Source organism: Gekko japonicus, unplaced genomic scaffold, assembly GCF_001447785.1.
Source record: "Gekko japonicus isolate JY-2015 unplaced genomic scaffold, Gekko_japonicus_V1.1 scaffold953, whole genome shotgun sequence".
Classification (NCBI taxonomy): Eukaryota; Metazoa; Chordata; class Lepidosauria; order Squamata; family Gekkonidae; genus Gekko; species Gekko japonicus.
The window spans coordinates 493,183-512,713 of NW_015161979.1; the positions used below are offsets into that span (position 1 = coordinate 493,183).

Here is a 19,531-nt window from a genome sequence, read left to right on the forward strand (position 1 = left end):
CAAATCTTAAGTTTAACTGTCATACAGAAACACCCCAAAGCATCTCACTTCAACATTTTTTAAAGGCACAATTCAGAGTCCTTCAGCCTTTACTTCTCCTTGCCTAGTCTCTTCCGAAGCTTATAAAGACTTTTAGGGGCTGCCGCCCCTTTCTCTGATAGAGAGTCCTCCCCGGAGGATTCCGAGTCCAGCTCACCATTGGACTTACTATCCTCCCCTTTCCCCCCTTCCTTCCCTGGCCCTCTCATCTGAACTCTTAAACATTCCCGTGCTTTCTGGACAGAGTCAGTCTTTTCTTTTTTATCCTTGATTTTGAAGGTGACACCTTCTGGAGTTAACCATCTATATCCAATTGCATTTGTCTGTAGAAAAAGAATTAATTCTTTATATTTCTTTCTCCTTTGTCTTATTTCAAATGGAATGTCTTTTAACGTTCAGAAACTGCTCCACTTGCACCTGCTGAATGGCCTTGGGCAAGCCATAGTTCTGGCACAGCTGTTCTTGAGAAACTGCTCTTTTTCAAGAACAGCTGTGCCAGACCTATGGCTTGCCCAAGGCCATCCAGCAGGTGCAAGTGGAGGAGTGGGGAATCAAACCCGGTTCTCCCAGATTAGAGTCCGCACACTTAACCACTACACCAAACTGGCTCTCAGATGCAACAGGGCCAGGAAAATACAGTCGGCTGCTTAGCACTACCACTAATGTAAAAATACCGGGTGCAAAGGCGAGCTATAAATGTGAAGGAAGGAAAAACCCCACAATATAATCTGACTCCGTGGTAGCTAACATGATGTTTGCAATTAAAATTGGGGAGTAGTAAGGCAGTATGGGGTTGCTTGGCAGGTCAGTCTCAAAGCAGACGATGCGCCGAAGTGGATCCCACTTAGGATTCACAACGCCAGGGTGGGAAATTTCTGGAGATTTGGGGGTGGAGCCTGGGGAAAGCAGAGTTTAGGGAGCGGGGGGGTGCTCAGCAAGGATGTCATGCCACAGAATCCACCTTCTAAAGCAGCCGTTTACCCCAGGGGACCTGATATATGTCCCCTGGAGATCGGTTGCAATTCCAGGAGGTCTCCAGGTCCCACCAGGAAGATGGCAACTGCAGGCCCACTGCAGATAAGTTTCGGAACCACGGCCTTGAAATGATTTCATCCAGCACGAATGTGGGTAGAGGATGGACAGCAAGGACCACTTAGCTCTTGGCAGCAGAGCTTGAGGGGTGGTAGTGGCTTCTCGGATAAAACTGGTGAGCCGTAAGTTCCAGGACTGCAGGGTTACTAGAGTTCTCGAGACTGTTTCATGCAGGGCCTTCAGTCCCCTTCAGCTTGGGTCTGACTGGAAGGCTTCTGGATCTGGAAATCACTCTTGTCGCTTTGTCCCTTTGCAGAATTATCCAGCAGCTGGTCAATGGGATTATTGCTCCCACCACGATACCAAACCTCGGCGTGGGCCCTTGGTGAGTTGGGGCTGTGCGTGGCTCTTTCTGAAGGCTTGCCTGTCCCAGTGGAGACTTAACCCTTCCTCCCCTCCCTGTTGTCTTTATCCTTAAAGGGGAGTCTTGCATTCAAATCCCATGGACTATGCCTGGGGGGCCAACGGCTTGGACGCCATTATTACTCAGGTAAAACTCAGCTGCCACTCGAGGGCTTCCGCTTGGGGGATGGGAGGGAAGGAAAAGCCGCCAGAGTTGTGTGTGAATAAGCATCCGGCCTCCAGTCCTGGATCCTGCACAACTTGAGTCGAACCAGGCCTCTTCTTTGCAAAACGAGAAGGAAATGCTTGTAGACCTGGCTTAGGATGTCTTTAGCTCTAGTTAAACATAGTGTCCTTCCCTCTAAAGTCTGGGGCAGGTCTCTCAGCTCAAAGGGGCACGATTTCTGCCCCCACAGATACCAGCCAGTCGTGTTCTGACAACAGCCCCCTCAGATCCACAGTTTCTGCACAGTTTCTTTGGAACTGCCTATTTTCTTCAAGCCCTGCACTCAGCAAAGCTGAACTGTGCAATCAAAGTAAGACCTGGTGATTCAGCGACAGCCCTGCTTTGCCTGATTTCTGGGCTGATGGGGTCGCTTTGGCCTCCCACTGTTAGCCTAGGTCAGTGGTGGCAAACCTATAGCACGGGTGCCAGAGGTGGCACTCAGAGCCCTCTCTGTGGGCACGTGTGCCATCGCCCCAGCCAGGCCCAGACCGTCATTAAAGTGTTGAATTCTCTGCCAAATAATTTTAAGTAAATGAAAGCATTTGGGATTGCTTTCCTTACTTTGTTTGGATCACCTTAAGTTAATGTAGGAGTTGTTTTTTCTAAAGTAAAATCTCAGTATTCAGGTTAAACTGCCGTGTTGGCCCTTTGCGATAAAGAAGTGGGTTTTGGGTCGCAGTTTGGGCACTCGGTCTCTAAAAGGTTCTCCATCCCTGGCCTAGGTGGTGGAGCTCCAGGTGCTTCTAGGGTTAAGATGGTTTTGCAAATCTTTTCTGAGCCAACTTCAGGACAGAGTTTGAAGCTGAGACCACTTTGGTCCCTCTGATGGTTGATTGACGGGGGGGGGGGAGAATTAATTGGACCCTGTTGATTCTCTGGGAGTCTCTTGTCAGCTTTCAGCGCAATCAATTGTGTAATATTTTCTAGAATGACTGCAGGAGGTGGCTTGGGAATGCAGTGTTGGTGAAGGTTACGCTCTGTAGTTGCTTGCAAAGTCCACAGGGTGGTGCTGTGGCTTGGAGCTGTGTCTCCCGGGCAGTCCGTACTCTCCCCCCTCCCATGACCCCAGGTCACCTGGAGTCTGGGAGTGGACTCTCATCAATATGTTGATGACATCCAACTCTGCTTCTGCTGCTCTTCTGAACTGGATTCAGGGGGGTCCCTGTGTTCATCTGAAGAAGCAGAACAAAGTTGGAGTCCAGTAGCACTTTCAGGACCAATGAAGTTTCATTCTGGGTATAAGCTTTTCAGCATGAAAGCTTACACCCAGAATTAAACTTCGTTGGTCTTAAAAGCACCCCCAGACTCAAACTTTGTTTCTGAAGCAGGTGTAGCACTTATGTCCACGAAACGAGGGTTGGTCGTGGTCTGGTTCAGGAAGATTAAATTGGACTGACTAGATTCTTATAGATATCTCCTTGCTTTCTCGGTAGTGCTGCCCAAACTGTGGGTAGGGCTGCCTTCCGAAACTTGCCAAATCTTGGTTCTTATGGGTTGATCTCTTTAAGCAGACCTCCCCTCCCCTTTTTGTTGTATCTAACTTGACTGTTAACTTCTTTTAGCCATTGCAGTTTTGTTTCTGATCTCCCCCCCAAAAAAAACCCTAGTTTCTATTGCTGTTGCATTGTTAAGCTTTTCTTATTAAGTCTTGAACTGAAAGGCGGGTAATACGTTTGCCAAGGAAGTGCTCTGGTAGCCCTGAGCAGTGTCAATACCATCGTATACGGAGCACAGCCTTGGGAGTGTCGGAGAAGTGGAGGGTACCAGCCCCTCCTGCTGTGTTGGGCTGGTGGTCTCTGTGCAGCCAGGCCTTGCCAGTTTCACACAATGGCCAACGAGTTCCTCTGGAGGACCAACAACAGGGCATAGAGGCTGAGGCCTTCATAAGAACATCAGAAGAGCCCTGTTGGATCAGTCCAGTGGTCCATCTAGCCCAGCGTCCTGTCTCACACAGTGGCCAGCCAGTTCCTCTGGAGGGCCGACAACAGGGCATAGAGGCCGAGGCCTTCCTCGATGTTGCTCCCTGGCTCTGGGATTCAAAGGATTAGTGTGTCTGAATGTGGAGGCTCCCCTCAGCCACTTTGGCTAGTAGCCCTTGATGGACTCATCCCCCGTGAATCTTATCCAATCTAATGCTCTGCCACCTCTGCCCACACATCAAGGATTTCCCTAGGAAAGGCCAGTGGAGTTCCTGATTCCCACACTGGGCTTGGGTGAAGGAGTCCGTTGCCACAAGGTTCACGGATCGTTCCCCACCAGGCCCTGGGAAAATGGACCCCTGGTTGTGGGACCCATCTGGGCTGGCAAGCTGCAGGATCTCCCACCCCCCCACGTGCACACCCACACACTCTTCTTCCACAAGCACCATCTGTGCTAACGTGAGAGGGAGGGGAATGATTTGCTCCCCTTCACCTTTCTCATGACCACACTTTCCACCAGTGTTCCCTCTAAGCTGAGTTAGTGTGAGCTAGCTCACAGTTTTTTGGCCTCAAGCTCACACATTTTTGTCTTAGCTCAGGAAGGATGGCTCCAGAGCAAACTGATTTATGTGGTAGCCAAATCGCTCGCTCAGAGCTTTAATGCTAGTAGCTCACAAAGTAGAATTTTTGCTCAGACTCCACAGTTTAGAGGGAACATTGCTTTCCACTGACCAATTACTGAATCCAGTCCATAGAATAAGAACGTCTTACGAAATACAGAGTAGAAACCCTTGCGATGCAGAACTGCTCCTTCTGGTTTTAAAGGCCCAATTTCTTCCTCGTTTGTGTATCTAATTCTGCGAGTTCCAAATTGAGATGTCAGTTACTAGAGTGTTCCTGTTTTAATCTGGAGCTGCGGTGGCTCAAGTGGTTAAGACGCTGAACTGCAGGCTGCGGAAGGTCGGCAGTTCGAGCCCCGAGTGTGCCGCATGACGGAGTGAGCTCCCGTCTCTAGTTCCAGCTCCTGCCAACCTAGCAGTTCGAAAGCAAGAAATTGCAAGTAGATAAATAGGTACCGCTTCGGTGGGAAGGTAACAGCGTTCCGTGCGCATTGGTGTTTAGTCATGCCAGCCACATGACCACGGAAACGTCTTCGGACAGCGCTGGCTCTTCGGCTTTGAAACGGTGATGAGCACCGCAACCCTAGAGTTGGATTCGCCTGGCTTTCGAGCAAGGGAACCTTTACCTTTACCTTAAGTCTCAGGAGTAGACTGCCTGGGGCTGCCGGCTGCCCTTTGCAGTCAGTGAGGGCCTGGAACGCCCCCTGTCTGCTTGCCACACCGCCCACCCTCCTCTCTAGTACTTGGCCTGGGATGTAGCCAAACCATCCTGCTGATACCGGCTTCTCTTTTCAGCTGCTGAATCAGTTTGAAAACACGGGGCCTCCCCCCGCAGACAAAGAGAAGATCCAGGCCCTCCCAACAATTCATATAACAGAAGAACACGTAGGTAAGGCTCTTGCTAATGTCGATTCTCTCCGTCTCTAAAACGTTATTTTATCTCCTCCGCCCATCCGTGTAGTCCTTGGCTGGCTTCTCTAAACCACTAATTCCAGTCTTCGTACCAGGGTATGTTTATGTGCTGATGGTGCCTTGTGAGAATTTAATTAATCAATCAAAGGCTTCTGTGAGCCTAGCATCCCCATTCGGAAGGGGAGGGGGCTGCCTGCTGCATCTCTGCTACTCCCCATGTCTCCACTTTTAACACAGCACGCCTCTCGAGACCTTAGTGATTACAGAGAGTAGGTTGGTTCAGTACCTTATTGTATGAATTTGAAAGGTTGAGCGACCCTTAGAAAATGAGATTTAATATGTTCTTAGTCTTGTCAGTTATTGGTCAATAGAAATGTTTTTCTGCACTGGGAGTTGAATAACAGTTTATCACTGGCATGATTTCCCTCCTGTTCTTATGCACTTTTATGTAATGTTTGGTATGTATGTTTAACATTTAATTAAAAACTTAAAAAAAAAAAAGTGTGCCAAGCCCTGGGGGGGTTTTAGTTCTGAAAGCTTTCACAGTTTCCTGACTTGGATCCATGGGTCTGTTCTGCTAAGAGCGAAGTTTCCTCTTGCCCCAGGAAACGCCAGTGCTTGGGATGGGGCAGGTGTTGACCCTGATTCTCAGCTGTGTCTTCTCAAACGGCAGGTTCTGGGCTGGAGTGTCCCGTCTGCAAAGAGGATTACGAAGCTGGCGAGAGCGTGCGGCAGTTGCCCTGCAACCACTTATTCCACGATGGTTGTATAGTCCCCTGGCTTGAACAGGTTAGTAACCCAAGGGCAAAAAACCCAGAGGTTTTAATAATGTGAAGGGATAATCGGCATCTCTGCCCACCAATGTTCCCTCTAAGCTGTGGAGTCTTGTGAGCAAAAATTCTACTTTGTGTGCTACTAGCATTAAAGTTGTGAGCGAGCTGTTTGGCTACTGCATACATTAGTTTGCTTTGGAGCCATCCTTCCTGAGCTAAGACCAAAATGTGTGATTAGAGCCTAAAAAACTGTGAGCCAGCTCACACTAACTCAGCTTAGAGGGAACACTGCTGCCCACATCCCTAATTTTGTCCCTAGTCCACTGGGTCCTCTGGGCTGGAGGCAGACCCTGAAGGCGGTCCCATCTGCCCTCCACAGACCCGGCTATATCTCATCCAAGTGTGATTTTTTTTTGGGGGGGGGGAATCCCAAGTCTTTTGAAGTTGGGCAAGAGAGATTGTGCAACCGTGTGCAGTATATCCAGATTTTTTGCAAGCAATCTTACATCGCTTCACCCGCGTTAATATTAAATGGTACTAAATGACAAGAGATCAATAGTTCTGCACTAGTCTGACCTCCTCTGCAGTATTGTGTCCTATTCCGGATGCTGCACTCTGAAAAGGGGGAGGGGGGAGAGTGAACAAATTGGATTGTGTTTGTCAGAGAGTAATGAAGATCGTCGAGGGACTAGAAAACCAGTTTTAGGAGGACGGTTTGAAGGAACTGGGTGTTAGAGGGAAGAGGATAAATGTAATTCGTCTTCCAGTAACTGATGGCCTGCCACTTGGAAAAGGGCAAAGTCTTTTTTCCTGCCACTTCCATAGTGTCCCAGCCGTGCCCAGTTAAGTGTGGGTACGCTGTTAGCCCCTGACACGCCACCAGTTATTTTAGGCGCCAGACTGCCCACAAAGGGGTCCTCTTTGCTGTGTGCCACAAAATGCCATCCCACAGTCTACAGGCCGCTGTCCGCAAATGGTGTGTCATCCCACCAAAAAAGACACCGCTGTTGGCTGTCCCTGCTCTTCACTAAGTACACCAGTTCCTTCTCCTTGTCCTTAACTGGGGTCTCCCAAAGATGAAGAACTTGCGATTTAGCCTCAAAGGTACGCCAGTTGCTTGCGACCAGCTCTGCACTGAAACAAAAAAATAACTATTAATAATGTCTCATCGAGTAGTTTCAGTTAACTTGGCTCCCCCGGTGGCAGCTGTGTTCTCTGCTTAATGAAGTTGTTGGAAGGCGGGATACAAATTAAATCAATCAACATTTCTGTTGCATCTTACCCTGCCCTTCCTCTGGGATGCTTGGGGCAGTTAGAACTTTTAATGACATCTTATTAGTTTGGTGATGCCAGGGGCAAATTTTGCTTAATATTTGCAGACAGATCCTGGTACGGTAAAAACTTTTCAAATGTATTTGCCTTTAAAAATTGTTCGGGCAAGATTTTCAATTTTGGCTTTTATTTTGACATAAGGCTGCAGGACACAAGTCAAGTTAAGTTGTGTTCAGTAGTTTTATTACTTAATAGATTGGAGAGAACAGCTGGTAGCTGATAAACTGAGTTTGTAATATTTTTATGCTGCTTTTTGGCACTCCTCCTGTGAATCTTCTGAAGTTGCCTGTACAAATTACATTTCATTTCAAAATAGACATAGATGCAAGTAACATCTTGCTGTTAAGAGAAGCCCCCGTTCCAGTTCCGAAGACAAGCCTTTATTTCTAATTTCTTCTCCTGTGACTGCCCATTTTGATTTTGTTCTCCGTTTGCTTGTTTCTCCCCCCCCACCCCCAAAAGCACGACACCTGCCCGGTGTGCCGGAAAAGCTTGAGCGGACAGAACACAGCTACAAACCCCCCGGGACTCTCGGCAATGAGTTTTGCTTCTTCCTCCTCCTCCTCCTCTTCCTCCAGCTCACCGAGTAACGAGAATTCTGCAAACAACTCATGAGTCTTTTAAAGAAAAACGAAAATAAGTTGCCATCCTCATTCCCTTCTCTAATGTCGCTGCCCTCCCTCACTTTCACCTAGGGCGATGCGGGGGAGGTCCCCCAGAGCAGAGCAGCAGGGGTGGGGAGAATGGGAGCCCCAGTATTTTTCCATCGTGATGCGAAGGGCCTCTTGCCCCCAGGATGCTTAGTGATGTCACCATCTCGAGAGTGGGGCAGGGGAGGGGAAATGCCCGTCCCAAAGGAGGACGGGGCCTGAAACGGGGCCAACCACTCTGCACCGAAGCCACAGCAAATTGGCCCGTGGAAAGCACTGGGAGAGGGGCCGCAGTTCCAAACAGAAGGTGGTTCACAAGGGTGGGATTGGTTTTTTAAGAAGTCTTGACCATTTCCTCCTGTCCTTTCTTCTGTCTACTCCATCCCAGTTCTTTATGCTTTGGTGTTTCTAAGCCTTGAAAAAACGGCAGTGTCACCCACCCAGCCTCCCCCCCCCCGGCAGGTTTCAGGCAGGGAAGGGGCTTCCAAAGCTTTTATCGTGTCACCACTGGAAAGAGACCTGGCCTCGAAGGAATCTGCCCCCCTTCCCGGCCACCTTCTGGCCCCGTTGAGCTTAGACCTCTCTTCTCTCCCCCCCACCCCTTTTCGTTTAACATCGCCCTTCGGGTAATTCGATACTGAGAAAAGGGTTTTTTTATAATTTTAAATTATTACTGCTATTAAAGAAATGGACGTTTCAGCTCAGTGCATGTGACGTGTTGGGTTTATGCCAGCGACACAAAGCGAGTTCCTTGGATGGTGGATTGCCACTCAACCTTTCTTTTATTCGAGCCAAAGTTGCACCATTGGGGTGGCCGGGCTTCCGCGTGTAGCATCTTGCGTAACAAAGTTTGAGTCTCCTCCTGGTCTGTTTCTGCGGTACTTAATGCAGTGCGCAAAGATCAAAACAGAGGTTTTGTTTTATAAAATCTGTTTACTGGCGGGATGCCCACTGGTGGTTCAGAATGTTTGAAACCACGGCTCAGTCTGAAATGTTCAAACATGCAAATAGGGCTGAGGGTGGGGAGAGAGGATTGATCTAAGCCAGACTTAATGCTGCATCGGAGAGCTTTTTCCTTACTGCTGCTCTTCCAGGGAAGGAGTACCGGGGGGGAGGGCTGTCTTGTGAGCGGCCGCAAGTCCCCCTCCATGCATGTTCCTTTGGGGCTTTCTGATGGTCTCTCGCCTTCAGGTGTCAGCGGAAGCCGTTCAGGAGGGAAACTGCACTGGCGCACCCAAAGCCAGCTGCAGGGGCTCCTGAAAACCGATGGAAGCGCTAGGTGCTGTGCAATTCAGCAACGTGAGCCACAGGCCCCGCTCTCTGGCTTAACGGTCGCAGGGAATGCGAATTGAAGAAAAGGGCAGAGGCTGCTGTGGGTCACTCTTGGATAAGTGTTTAAATATCTGCTAATGGGAGGAGCTGAGTCTCCGTGGCTGTGGGGGGAGGGGTAAGGGGTGCCACCTACCTGGGCACAGAGGATGTCGATTTACAGAGAATAACAGAAGAGCAGGAATTGGGGGGAGATGAACTGATGGGTTCCTCTAGGATCAGGCTAATTTCTCCTCTCCTCTGTCCTCTGCTCCCCCCCTTGAGCTGTCAGTTCCTGGAATATGTTCAGCCTTCATCAGGTAGGGGGGGCTGCTTCTTTTGGTAAACCTTCAAACTCCTATTTTCCTGCACGCCCACAAATTCCCTGGAGCGGCCAGCCAGTGGATGACTAGACGAGCAGCGCTCTTTCTTCGAAGTGTGCCTGTTGCTGTGCTGAGATGTGCAGGTGGTGCCAGAGGCCTCCTCCCCTTAGCAACATCACAGAACGGCCACAGCCCACCGGTGCCTGATGTGTGGCAGGCTCGGTTGCAAAGCAGGCGAGTAGAGAGGGACAATGGCTCAGAGGCAGAGCAGCTCCTTGGCCTGTGCAGAAGGTCAGAGAATAACAGAAGAGCAGGAATTGGGGGAAGATGAACTGATGGGTTCCTCTAGGATCCTTGTAGCTGTTAGGGGCTTGATCAGGCTAATTTCTCCTCTCCTCTGTTCCTCTGCTCCCCCCCTTGAGCTGTCAGCTCCTGGAATATGTTCAGCCTTCATCAGGTGGGGGGGGGGGCTGCTTCTTTTGGTAAACCTTCAAACTCCTATTTTCCTGCACGCCCACAAATTCCCTGGAGCGTCCAGCCAGTGGATCACTAGACGAGCAGTGCTCTTTCTTCGAAGTGTGCCTGTTGCTGTGCTGAGATGTGCAGGTGGTGCCAGAGGCCTCCTCCCCTTAGCGACATCACAGAACGGCCACAGCCCACCGGCCGGGCCTCTTGGTGCCTGATGTGTGGCAGGCTCAGTTGCAGAGCAGGCGAGTAGAGAGGGACGATGGCTCAGAGGCCGAGCAGCTCCTTGGCCTGTGCAGAAGGTCCCCGGTTCAGTCCCTGGCGGCATCTCCAGTTAAAAGGATCAGCTAGCAGGCGATGGGAAAGACCTCCGCCAAAGGCCCTGGAGAGCCACCACTAGTTTGAGGAGATGATACCGACCTTGATGGACCGGGGTGGGTGGGTGTCAGTCTGATTCAGGAGAAGGCTGCTTTATGTGGTCAGTGTGTTAGATAGAATGGGGGGGGGGGTGAGATGACTCGGAGAATGCCAGGATGCAGGCAGCCACCGTGCCACCCCCAGCTTCCCCTCCAGGAGCTTGTGGGTCGACTTGCTTTGCAGGGCTGCATCGGCCACGTAGCCAAGAGCAGAAGGCGTGGTCTGCACAAGGCCGCCACTTCACTATAACCGTATTTGTGGCCACAAGACACGGCAGAGCGTCACGAGCTCAGGCAGCTGAAGCCACAGTGGAGATTCAGAGGAAAGGCGTCAGGATGGCTTAATGAAATGTCCGTGTTCAGCAGCTGTCTGTCTCCAGATAACTGATGAATCGGGGGGGGGGAGGCTTCAGGGTACTCAGTGTGATTAGAGGAGGGCTAGCGTAAGGCGGGGGACACGGGTTCAAACCCCCATTCCACCATGGGTGTCCTTGGGCCAGTCCTCCTCTTGTAGCCTTCCCCGTGAGTGAAATGGTTGAGGCTGTGTGGGAGGGAGGAGGCTCCAGTGGATACCCCCATGAACTCCTCGGAGGAAGGCTGGGATAGAAATGAGAGAAGCAGACAGCTTGGCCCTCCTTTGAGGAGGCCACGCTGGGACCTTGGAGCCTGATCCAGCCGTCTTGTGGCCACCGACTGCTCTCCTCCCCCTCCCCACCCTGAATGGCTTCCCAAGCCATGGGAAGCAATGACTCATCTGCAGAAACTGGGCTAATGCGTTAAACGGTTTGTAACGCAATCGGGAGGCACGGAATTCTCTGGAATGCTCCTGCTGACAGTCCGGCAGCAAAAGCCTGTTCCTGTGGTGTCTTGAGCAATTTGGCGCAAGGTTCTTCCAGTTCCCGTAGCATTTTTCCAGGGGCAGGTTGCAGGTGCTGAGGGAACTGGGACGTTGGTGTTGCTTAAGCAGCCCAGCCCCTGGAACCTGAGTCCTCGCCGCTGGCTGGAGGCTCTTTAAAAGCTATTTCCTGACCCATTTCAACATCTCGGTTTTTTTATTAAACTGCTCTTGAGGCTGGGCTGAATGGAAGGTGCAGCCGGCCGGGTTCTTTTGCGGCAGCCTGGAGTGCTGCTTCTCAAAGGGAGCCAGAACAAAAAAAGTTGCATTCAGTGGGGAGTGTCTTCTGAAAACCCTGACGGCGCCCTAAAGGAAAGTAGGACTGTCAGGGGTGAGAGAGGAGCAGCTGAAGCACTTCAGACCTCCCCCCCCCCCCCCGCCCAGCTTCCTGTATCTTCCCGCTGTCGCTCTGCAGAAGCTGTGGGGCAGAGGGAAGCTCTTCCCACCTGGACCCAATGATGCCTTGGGGGGGGGGGCTGTTTAGAAGCAGCCTGTAGAACAGGAGTCCCCAACGTGGTGCCCTCGGGCACAATGGTGGGTGCAGACGCTTTTTCTGGGTCCCACCAAATGTTTTTACAAAGTGGGAGGGGCCAGGTGGGGCTCTGGCCCAGCCAGGTTTCTGATTGGCCGTGGGAGATTCCATTGGCTGTGCAGATTCTGAAAAGTGTTGCTTTGGCGGCAGCTGCCGCCACAGCACACAGATCTCCACTGTGTGACCAAAGGTCAGCTGCGGCAGCCGTTTGGTGTTCGTGCCCGCCATGCTGTGTCGGAATTGCAGATGCACCCCCCCAGGCTCAAAAAGCTTGGGGGGGGGGGTCTGCTCTGGAATGCTTCCCATTTCTTGAAGGTTTAACATTGTCGTGACTGTGTTTTACGAGACTGTTTAACAGAATAAAACGAGAGTCCAGTGGCACCCTAAAGACTTTGTGAGGGAGAGCACACTTCATCTGGTGCATGCAGTTCTGTTAAGCAGGAAGAATGTAAAACCTGGTGCAGGGTGGAATGAGAAGCAGATAAACTAAGTTGGTGCTTTCACTTCTACGCGGGATGGAAAATGTGCTAGATGTTAGCCCCTGTAGTGAGTTAAGAATCCCAAGTGCCTATTAAGCCTGGCACATAGTCTTAAATTTGTCAGTGAATTCTAATACCGCAATTAGACACTGGACTCTCCCTTTAAAGCCCCTTTGTAAGAGAACTGTAACTTTTAGATCATCAACAGAATGTTCTGGAAAAATTAAAATGTTTCCCCCACTGTTTTATGGAATATCGTGGTTTTTATGTCAGATATGTCTGTTCTTTTGTGTACTGATACTTTCTTTTTTATTGTATTTATTCACTTGTCCTTACAGATGTTAATTACTTCAGCCATACCCATTTAACTTCCTGCTCTATCTGCTTACCTCATTTCATCCTGCTCTAGGTCTGGCCTATCTAACCACAGTTAGATGCCCTGTATCAAGAGAAGTATAGTGTCCAGATCACGAGATGTGATGGTACCACTTTACTCTGCTCTGGTTAGACCTTACCTAGACCATTGTGTTCAGTTTTGGGCACCACAATTTAAGAAGGATCTAGACAAGCTGGAACGTGTCCAGAGGAGAGCAACGAAGAGGGTGAGGGATCTGGAGACCAAGTCCTACGAGAAAAGGCTGCAGGAGCTGGGTATGTTTCGCCTGGAGAGGAGACGACTGAGAGGTGATATGATAACCATCTTCAAGTACTTGAAGGGCTGTCATCTAGAGGATGGTGCGGTGTTGTTTTCAGTTGCCCCAGAAGGTCGGAACAGAACCAACAGGATGAAATTAAATCAGAAGAGTTTTCAGCTAAACATTAGGAAGAACTTCCTGACAGATTCCTCAGTGGAACAGGCTTCCTCAGGAGGTGGTGGGCTCTCCTCCTTTGGAGGTTTTTAAGCAGAGACTAGATCTGACAGCAATGCTGATTCTGTGAATTTAGGCAGATTATGGGAGGGAGGGCAGGACGGGTTGCCTCAGTGCTTAGTTCCTGTGGCCCTTTTTTACATGCCCAGGGAAATGCTGATTGTCACTTTGGGGTCAGGAATCAATCCTGGAAGATTTTTGTCATCTTCTGGGCATGGAACAGCGGTCACTACGGGTGTGGAGGGGGAGGTATTTGTGAATTCCCTGCATTGGACTAGATGACCCCGGAGGTCCCTTCCAGTTCTATGATTCTGTGACCCGGATGGTCAAGGCTGCCCTGACCTCGTCAGATCTTGGAAGCAGTACCTGGTTAATACTTGGAGGGGAGCCCACCAAGGAAGTCAAGGGTTGCTGCAAAGAGGACGGCAGTGACGAACCAGTTCTGTTTAATCTCTTGCCTTGACCTGGATGGCCCAGGCTAGACCAGTCTTTTCAGGTCTTGGAAGCTAAGCAGTCCTTGGTTAATACTTGGAGGGGAGACCACCAAGGAGGTCAAAGGTTGCTCCACAGAGGCAGTCTTTTTGCCCTGACCTGGGTAGCCCATGCTGGACTGATCTCATCAGATTTTGGAAGCTAAGCATGGTCAGCCCTGGTCACTACTTGGAGGGGAGGCCATCGAGGAAGTGGAGGGTTGCAACGCAGAAGCAGGCAACAGCAAGCCACCTCTGTTTGGTCTCTGTCTTGAAAAACCTACGGGGTGGCCGTGATTTGGCTGTGACTCGACAGTGCTTTCTGCCAGCCGCAACATTTAGGAGTCTCTCACCCACTCTGAGTGAATTGATTGCTCCCTGGATTGGATCTTGCTTTGAACTGGCCCTTTGTTAACACCCCGCCCCCGCCATTCTGCTATACACGTTGTACATCTGATGAAGCAAGCTTTGAGTCCTAGAGGCTTATGCCAGAATGAATTCTATTAGCCTTTAGGTGCTACTGGACTCTGTTTTCTTCTGTTACGGAGTACGGACTGAGATAGGTGCCCATCTGGAATTCTCACTTTACGGGGCTAAGATCTGTCATAAAGCAATAGTAATCCCCTCTATAATGGATTTTGTTTAAATTAACTCACAGGATGAATTGACTCCTAATTATCCTCTGGGGAAGTAACCTTGTAATAGCTGCTGAAGAAATTATCACCTTAGGGGATGGCTAAACTCTTCTTGAAACTAATTTTAACTTCTCGAATCTGAAATCAGAATTTTTAAAAAAAGACGTTGCTGTTCTTAACATCTGCAAAGAGCTTTTGTGGTTGGTTGGTTTTCCTTATATGGGGCTGCATTACTTTTTGGGAATTTGTTGTTATTTTGAGAAAGGAGAAAGGTCGGCTATTTGTATTTTAATTTGAAATAACTTCTTTACTATCTTTATGGGGCTGTAATACCTTTGCATAAAGGTTACCTTTGATTTTTAGGCCAGAAATATATTAATGTCTGGACCATGGGTTTGTGGGGGGGCATTTTCTGTTGCTACTTGCCCTTTTAAATTTAACAGAACCCCTGTTTCTGATTCTTCTCATAATTCAGATGCTTTTCCTATGAGGTTTTTGAACCACCTGAGATAAATTGTCTGTTGATCCAGCTGTAATCCAGTTTGAAGACGTTATGTGACCAGTTGGTGCCAGCATTCCCTAGTTGTGCACAGGAGTTCATAGTGTCGTGAGGACTGGCATGGCATAGTGGTTGGTATCTGGCTAGGACCTGGGAGAGCTGGGTTCGAATTCCTGTTCTGCCCTGGACGTTCGCTGGGTGATCCTAGGCCAGTCACGATTTCTCAGACTAGCCTGCCTTCATAAGGTGGTTCTTGCGAGATTGAAGTGGTCGAGGGAACAATGTGAAAAGCAGTTCTGAGTCCTGATCCGGGGAGAAAAGCGGGATATAAACAAACACAGAGGTGGAGCCGTGCAAGATGAGCTATTTTGATTGAATGGGTTACAAAAGGCAGTTTAAAAATGTTAGATATCCATGACACACTCGACACGGTGTCTCAGCTGACTGCATTTGAGACAGAAGATCTCAGGTTGCAATGGTGATTTGGAGAACAACATTTATTTACCAGCAGCCAAGGGTAGATCTCATTGCTAATTACAGCTGCCGAAGTGAGAGCTCCCAGAACAGCAAATATGCCTAAAGGTACAATAACTGTTCCCTACATCGAATATCTCCGGAAACAGGCTCTGCCAAGTAGATGACAGTGGAGTGCAAGGTTCAGTTTTATGTTTTTAAGATCCTCAATGCAATTGGCTAACCTTGCAGCTAATGAGAAGGTGTTGTGGAACATTAGTCTTGAATTTGGAGGCCACGAAACACACGGTCGCTCTTGATATGCTCTGTCCAAGGAATCGTATGCGAGGATTATGAGGCAAGATTCAGGTCCAGGAGCACCTTAAGAAGATCAACAAGATTTTCCAGGGCATAATCTTTAGCGGGTCCAAGCTCCCTTCCTCAGGCACATGAATGACTGAATGGTTCATTACAGTCTCTGCAGGTGGGAGGCAAGAGCATAACTTCCTCCACCCTCACCCTCAAACACAAACTTTGTTCCTGGATGAATGACCCGATGTGATCAAGACTCGTTGAGGGAATCGGTGCACCAAGGGGAGGAAACGAATAGATTTGAAAATAACAAAGGAAATAACAAGCAATAGAAGGGCACTGCGTGGGATTCACAGATCCCTTGTAGGGTGAGAGCAACAGAACGACTTCGTGTTAAATGAGCGTTCGCAGGGGAAGTAGAGTGCAGCCAGATACCGTGGGACCAACATATATCCACTTGCCTGTGGCGTTAAGCTTGGGGAGGCCAATGAGGAAGAGGCTGCTAAAACATCTTTTTCTTCCCCCACCTTTGGGGGGGGAAATTGTACCATCCAGCCTGATGAAGGTTCCTGGAGACGTCGAAAGCTCAGCGCCCAGTTTTGTGTCACTTTGGTCGGTCCTAATAAAAGGTATTGTGTGAACTGTGGTTTGGTTGTTTGCTTTTGGACCAGCGCGGCTGTGAGCGACCTTTTTTTCTCTCACCTAAAAGAACACAAGTCAGTTGTGACTGTGTCCGGGTGTGTGTGTGTGTGTCTGTATGTGCAGCTGCTCTCAGAATTGTCGGCACAACTCCCTTGTGGTGTGAGATCCAGCTTGGGGTAAGGAATGGGCTTTTCCTGTGAGAAGCCCAGAGGGGAGCCAGCTGTGCCGCCCCCCTTCCCCCGGCAGCTCACAGGTGGGAAGGCAGACTAGAGCAGGAATCCCCAACCTTTTTGAGCCTGCCGGGCACCTTTTAATCCTGACACTGAATGGTGTGCCCAACCACAGACTGGCTGCTGCAGGGGGCAGAGCCAGACATCCAGTGGCTACCACAGCTGGCCTTCAGTTCTCTTCCTTTTTTAAACTACTTTTTTGTATTTTGTGTGTGTGTGTGCTTGCGAGCCTGGAAGTCGTAGTGACTCCTGGTAACCCCCTAGTGGGGCTTGGACATTTCAGAGAGGTGGCTTTCCTATTACCTGCCTCTGCATCCTGGCCCTGCTGTTCCTTGGAGGTCACCCTTCCAAGTACTTGCCAGGGTCGGCCCTGCTTAGCTTCCGAGACCTGACGAGTCTGGGCTTGCCTGGGCTATCCAGAGCTGACCTTCAGTTTTCAGTGAAGAACCTTGTGCTGTGGTAGCAGCTGCTGCCAAAGCAACATTTTTTAAAAAAAAATCTGCATGGCCTAATCAGGTCTCCGTTGGCCTATCGGAAGCCTTGCTTGGGGAGAGGCCTCACCTGGCCCCACACACTTTGTAAGAACACTTGGTGGGTGTCATGTTGGGGATCCTTGGCCTAGAGACAGAGAGAGAGCCCGAAGTAAGGAGAAGGCCTGCAGCAGAGTGAGGGAGTGCTGCAGGTTTACAAACAGCCAGGGGGTTGAATGGCCGCCTGGGATCCTGTCCCAGGAAGATCACCGGCCATTACCTTCCAAAGGTTTGATCTCTGCAGCGGCCACCCAGTGCAGCCAACAGCATGTTTCCAGCTATTCTGTGAAAAATGTGGAAGTTTGTATGCTGCTTGTTAGTAGTGTACGACCATACTGCTGAGCCAGTGCAGTACATGGAAGTTTGTATGCTGCTTGTTAGTAGTATACGACCATACTGCTGAGCTAGTGCAGTATAGGTTGTCCAACTAAGGCTTTGTGGGCCCAGGTTCAAATCCCCACTCAGCTACAGAACTGGCTAATCTATGACTAGAGTGGCTGTAAGACCAAAATGTCCATCCCCCTGAGCCCTTAGGAACAGAGAGAACGCAGTTATAAAACATGGGATAGAAATACATTTGATGACAGATTTTAAGAAGAATGCACTTGAAGGCAAGTTTATCTAAGGTTTCAAATTTGGTGTAGTGGTTAAGGAGCGGCTGACTCTAATCTGGGTTAGATTCCCCACTCCTCTTCCATGTGCAGCTAGTTGGGTGACCTTGGGTCAGTTGCAGTTCAGTCAGAGCTCTCTCAGCCCCAGCCCCCTCCCCCAGTGTCTGTTGGGAGAGGAAGGGAAGAAGATTGTAAGTCACTCTGAGACACTGAGTGAAGGGCAGGGTATAAATCCAACTCCTTTTCTGTTTCAATAAAAAGAGCAGAGATGGTGGTCTGTGAAGAAGCTTCTTTTTTAAAGTGCCAATGCAAAGGCCTTGGTGGGTTGGCACCTGGCACCTTTCTTCCTCTCCTGGACCAGAATCAATCAAATGAAACCTACGGCTTTTAAATGCTCAGGCATAAAGAAGGGCGCGCTTCCAGAAGCAGCCGGAAGCATGTGTTGGAACTTACATCGTCAGAGCTTCCTCTGCTAGTGCATATTCATACGATGTCGTGATTCCACGCACTAAATAATCCACTTTCAGAGCACTTTCCAACTGGATTTTACTGCGTGCACTGGCCAAATCCAGTTGGAAAGTGGAGTGTGTGTGATCGCAGCCAGTGACTGTACCCTGACTTGGATGGCCCAAGGGGTGCCTGATCTAGTGAGATCTCAGAAGCTGAGCAGGGTCGGCCTGCTAATCTTGTACTCTTTTTGGAGAATTCCTGCAAGACTTAACGGATTCCCCTGGCGAAGCCTGCTGGTGAAATGCGCTGGGGATATTAACTGAGTAATAAAATATATTTTTACCTTGTTTTGTCCCATGGGGCTTGGCTGTATTTTTTTTATCCGCATAACAAAAGGAGCAATTATGATGGGAGAGGAGGGGGACTGCACAGTCACAAATCAAATGAGGGCAGGACAAGAACTAGGGTTGCCAGCCTCCAGGTGAGGCCTGGAGCTCTCCCGGAATCACAACTGTTCTCCAGACCACAGCGATCAGCTCTCCTGGAGAAAATGGCAACTTTGGAGTGTGGAGTCTATGGTATTATACCATGCTGAAGTCCCTCCCCTCCCCAAGCCTTCCAAAATTTCCGAGCCTGGAGCTGACACAGACCTTAGGGCAGGAGAGGTCTGTGAGGAGAGCACTGCAGCCGGACGAGCGGCCAGAATGGCTGCTGGTAGGAACATGGGTTCGGCTGGCTGTGGAGCTCAAGAAGTCCGGCCTGGAATACAGGAGGCCTCGGTTTCAAACTCTCCTCCCTGTTGTGCTCACTTTATGGCCTGAGGCAAACGAATGTGTCAGTGCCGCTTAGGAGCAAAGCTCATACATCCAGCCCGTGCTGCATAAGCCGCACTGGCTTTCCAGTGGAGCACTGGATCCGGTTCAAGGTTTTGGACTTGACCTTCAAGACCCTTAGCGGTCAGGGACCTACGCACCTTTGGGACCGCCTCTCTCAGTATGCCCCTGGAAGAGCATTGTGCTCAGGAAATAATCTCCTGGTGGTTCCCCGGCCTGAGAGAGAAACGGCTGTCCTTAGCTAGGGCCAGGGCTTTTTCGGTCTTGGCCCCCGCCTGGTAGAACTCTCTGCCAGAAGGTAATTCGTGCCCTGCAGGACTTATTACCCTTCCACACGGCATTCGGTTGAGGACAGGAACAGGGTAGTATGACATCTGGCACTCTCGTATACTTCCCCCCCCCCATCCCTCGCAACCATTCCACCACCACCCCCCGGAGGCTGGGGGGCTGAATTTTTCCCCGCCATCTTGGACTGTATACTGCTTGTACTGATCTGTTTGGGGTAGTTTTAATCTTGGTTTTAATTTAAGTTATGTATTTATGCTATTCTGTCGTAAACCGCCCTGAGGGAAGGGTGGCCTAGTAAATCTAATTTAATTAATAAATAATAATCCTGTGCCCATATCATGCTCTCAGTTCTATGCACAGTCTTCGACAGATTACCAGGAACAGGA

General features: G+C 49.8%; 1 protein-coding gene across 1 annotated transcript in view; it reads left to right on the forward strand.

The window, feature by feature from the left end:
- Positions 1-10,323, forward strand: part of RNF126 (ring finger protein 126) — a 32,686-nt gene extending 22,363 nt beyond the window's left edge. Inside the window, exons 5-10 of the mRNA XM_015429775.1 lie at positions 1,388-1,456; positions 1,552-1,621; positions 5,034-5,127; positions 5,824-5,939; positions 7,718-9,827; positions 10,304-10,323. Of these exons, the coding sequence (XP_015285261.1) occupies positions 1,388-1,456; positions 1,552-1,621; positions 5,034-5,127; positions 5,824-5,939; positions 7,718-7,870 (502 nt within the window). The 3' untranslated portion in view covers positions 7,871-9,827; positions 10,304-10,323. The remainder of the gene's footprint in view (positions 1-1,387; positions 1,457-1,551; positions 1,622-5,033; positions 5,128-5,823; positions 5,940-7,717; positions 9,828-10,303) is intronic.
- Positions 10,324-19,531: the final 9,208 nt, after the last annotated feature.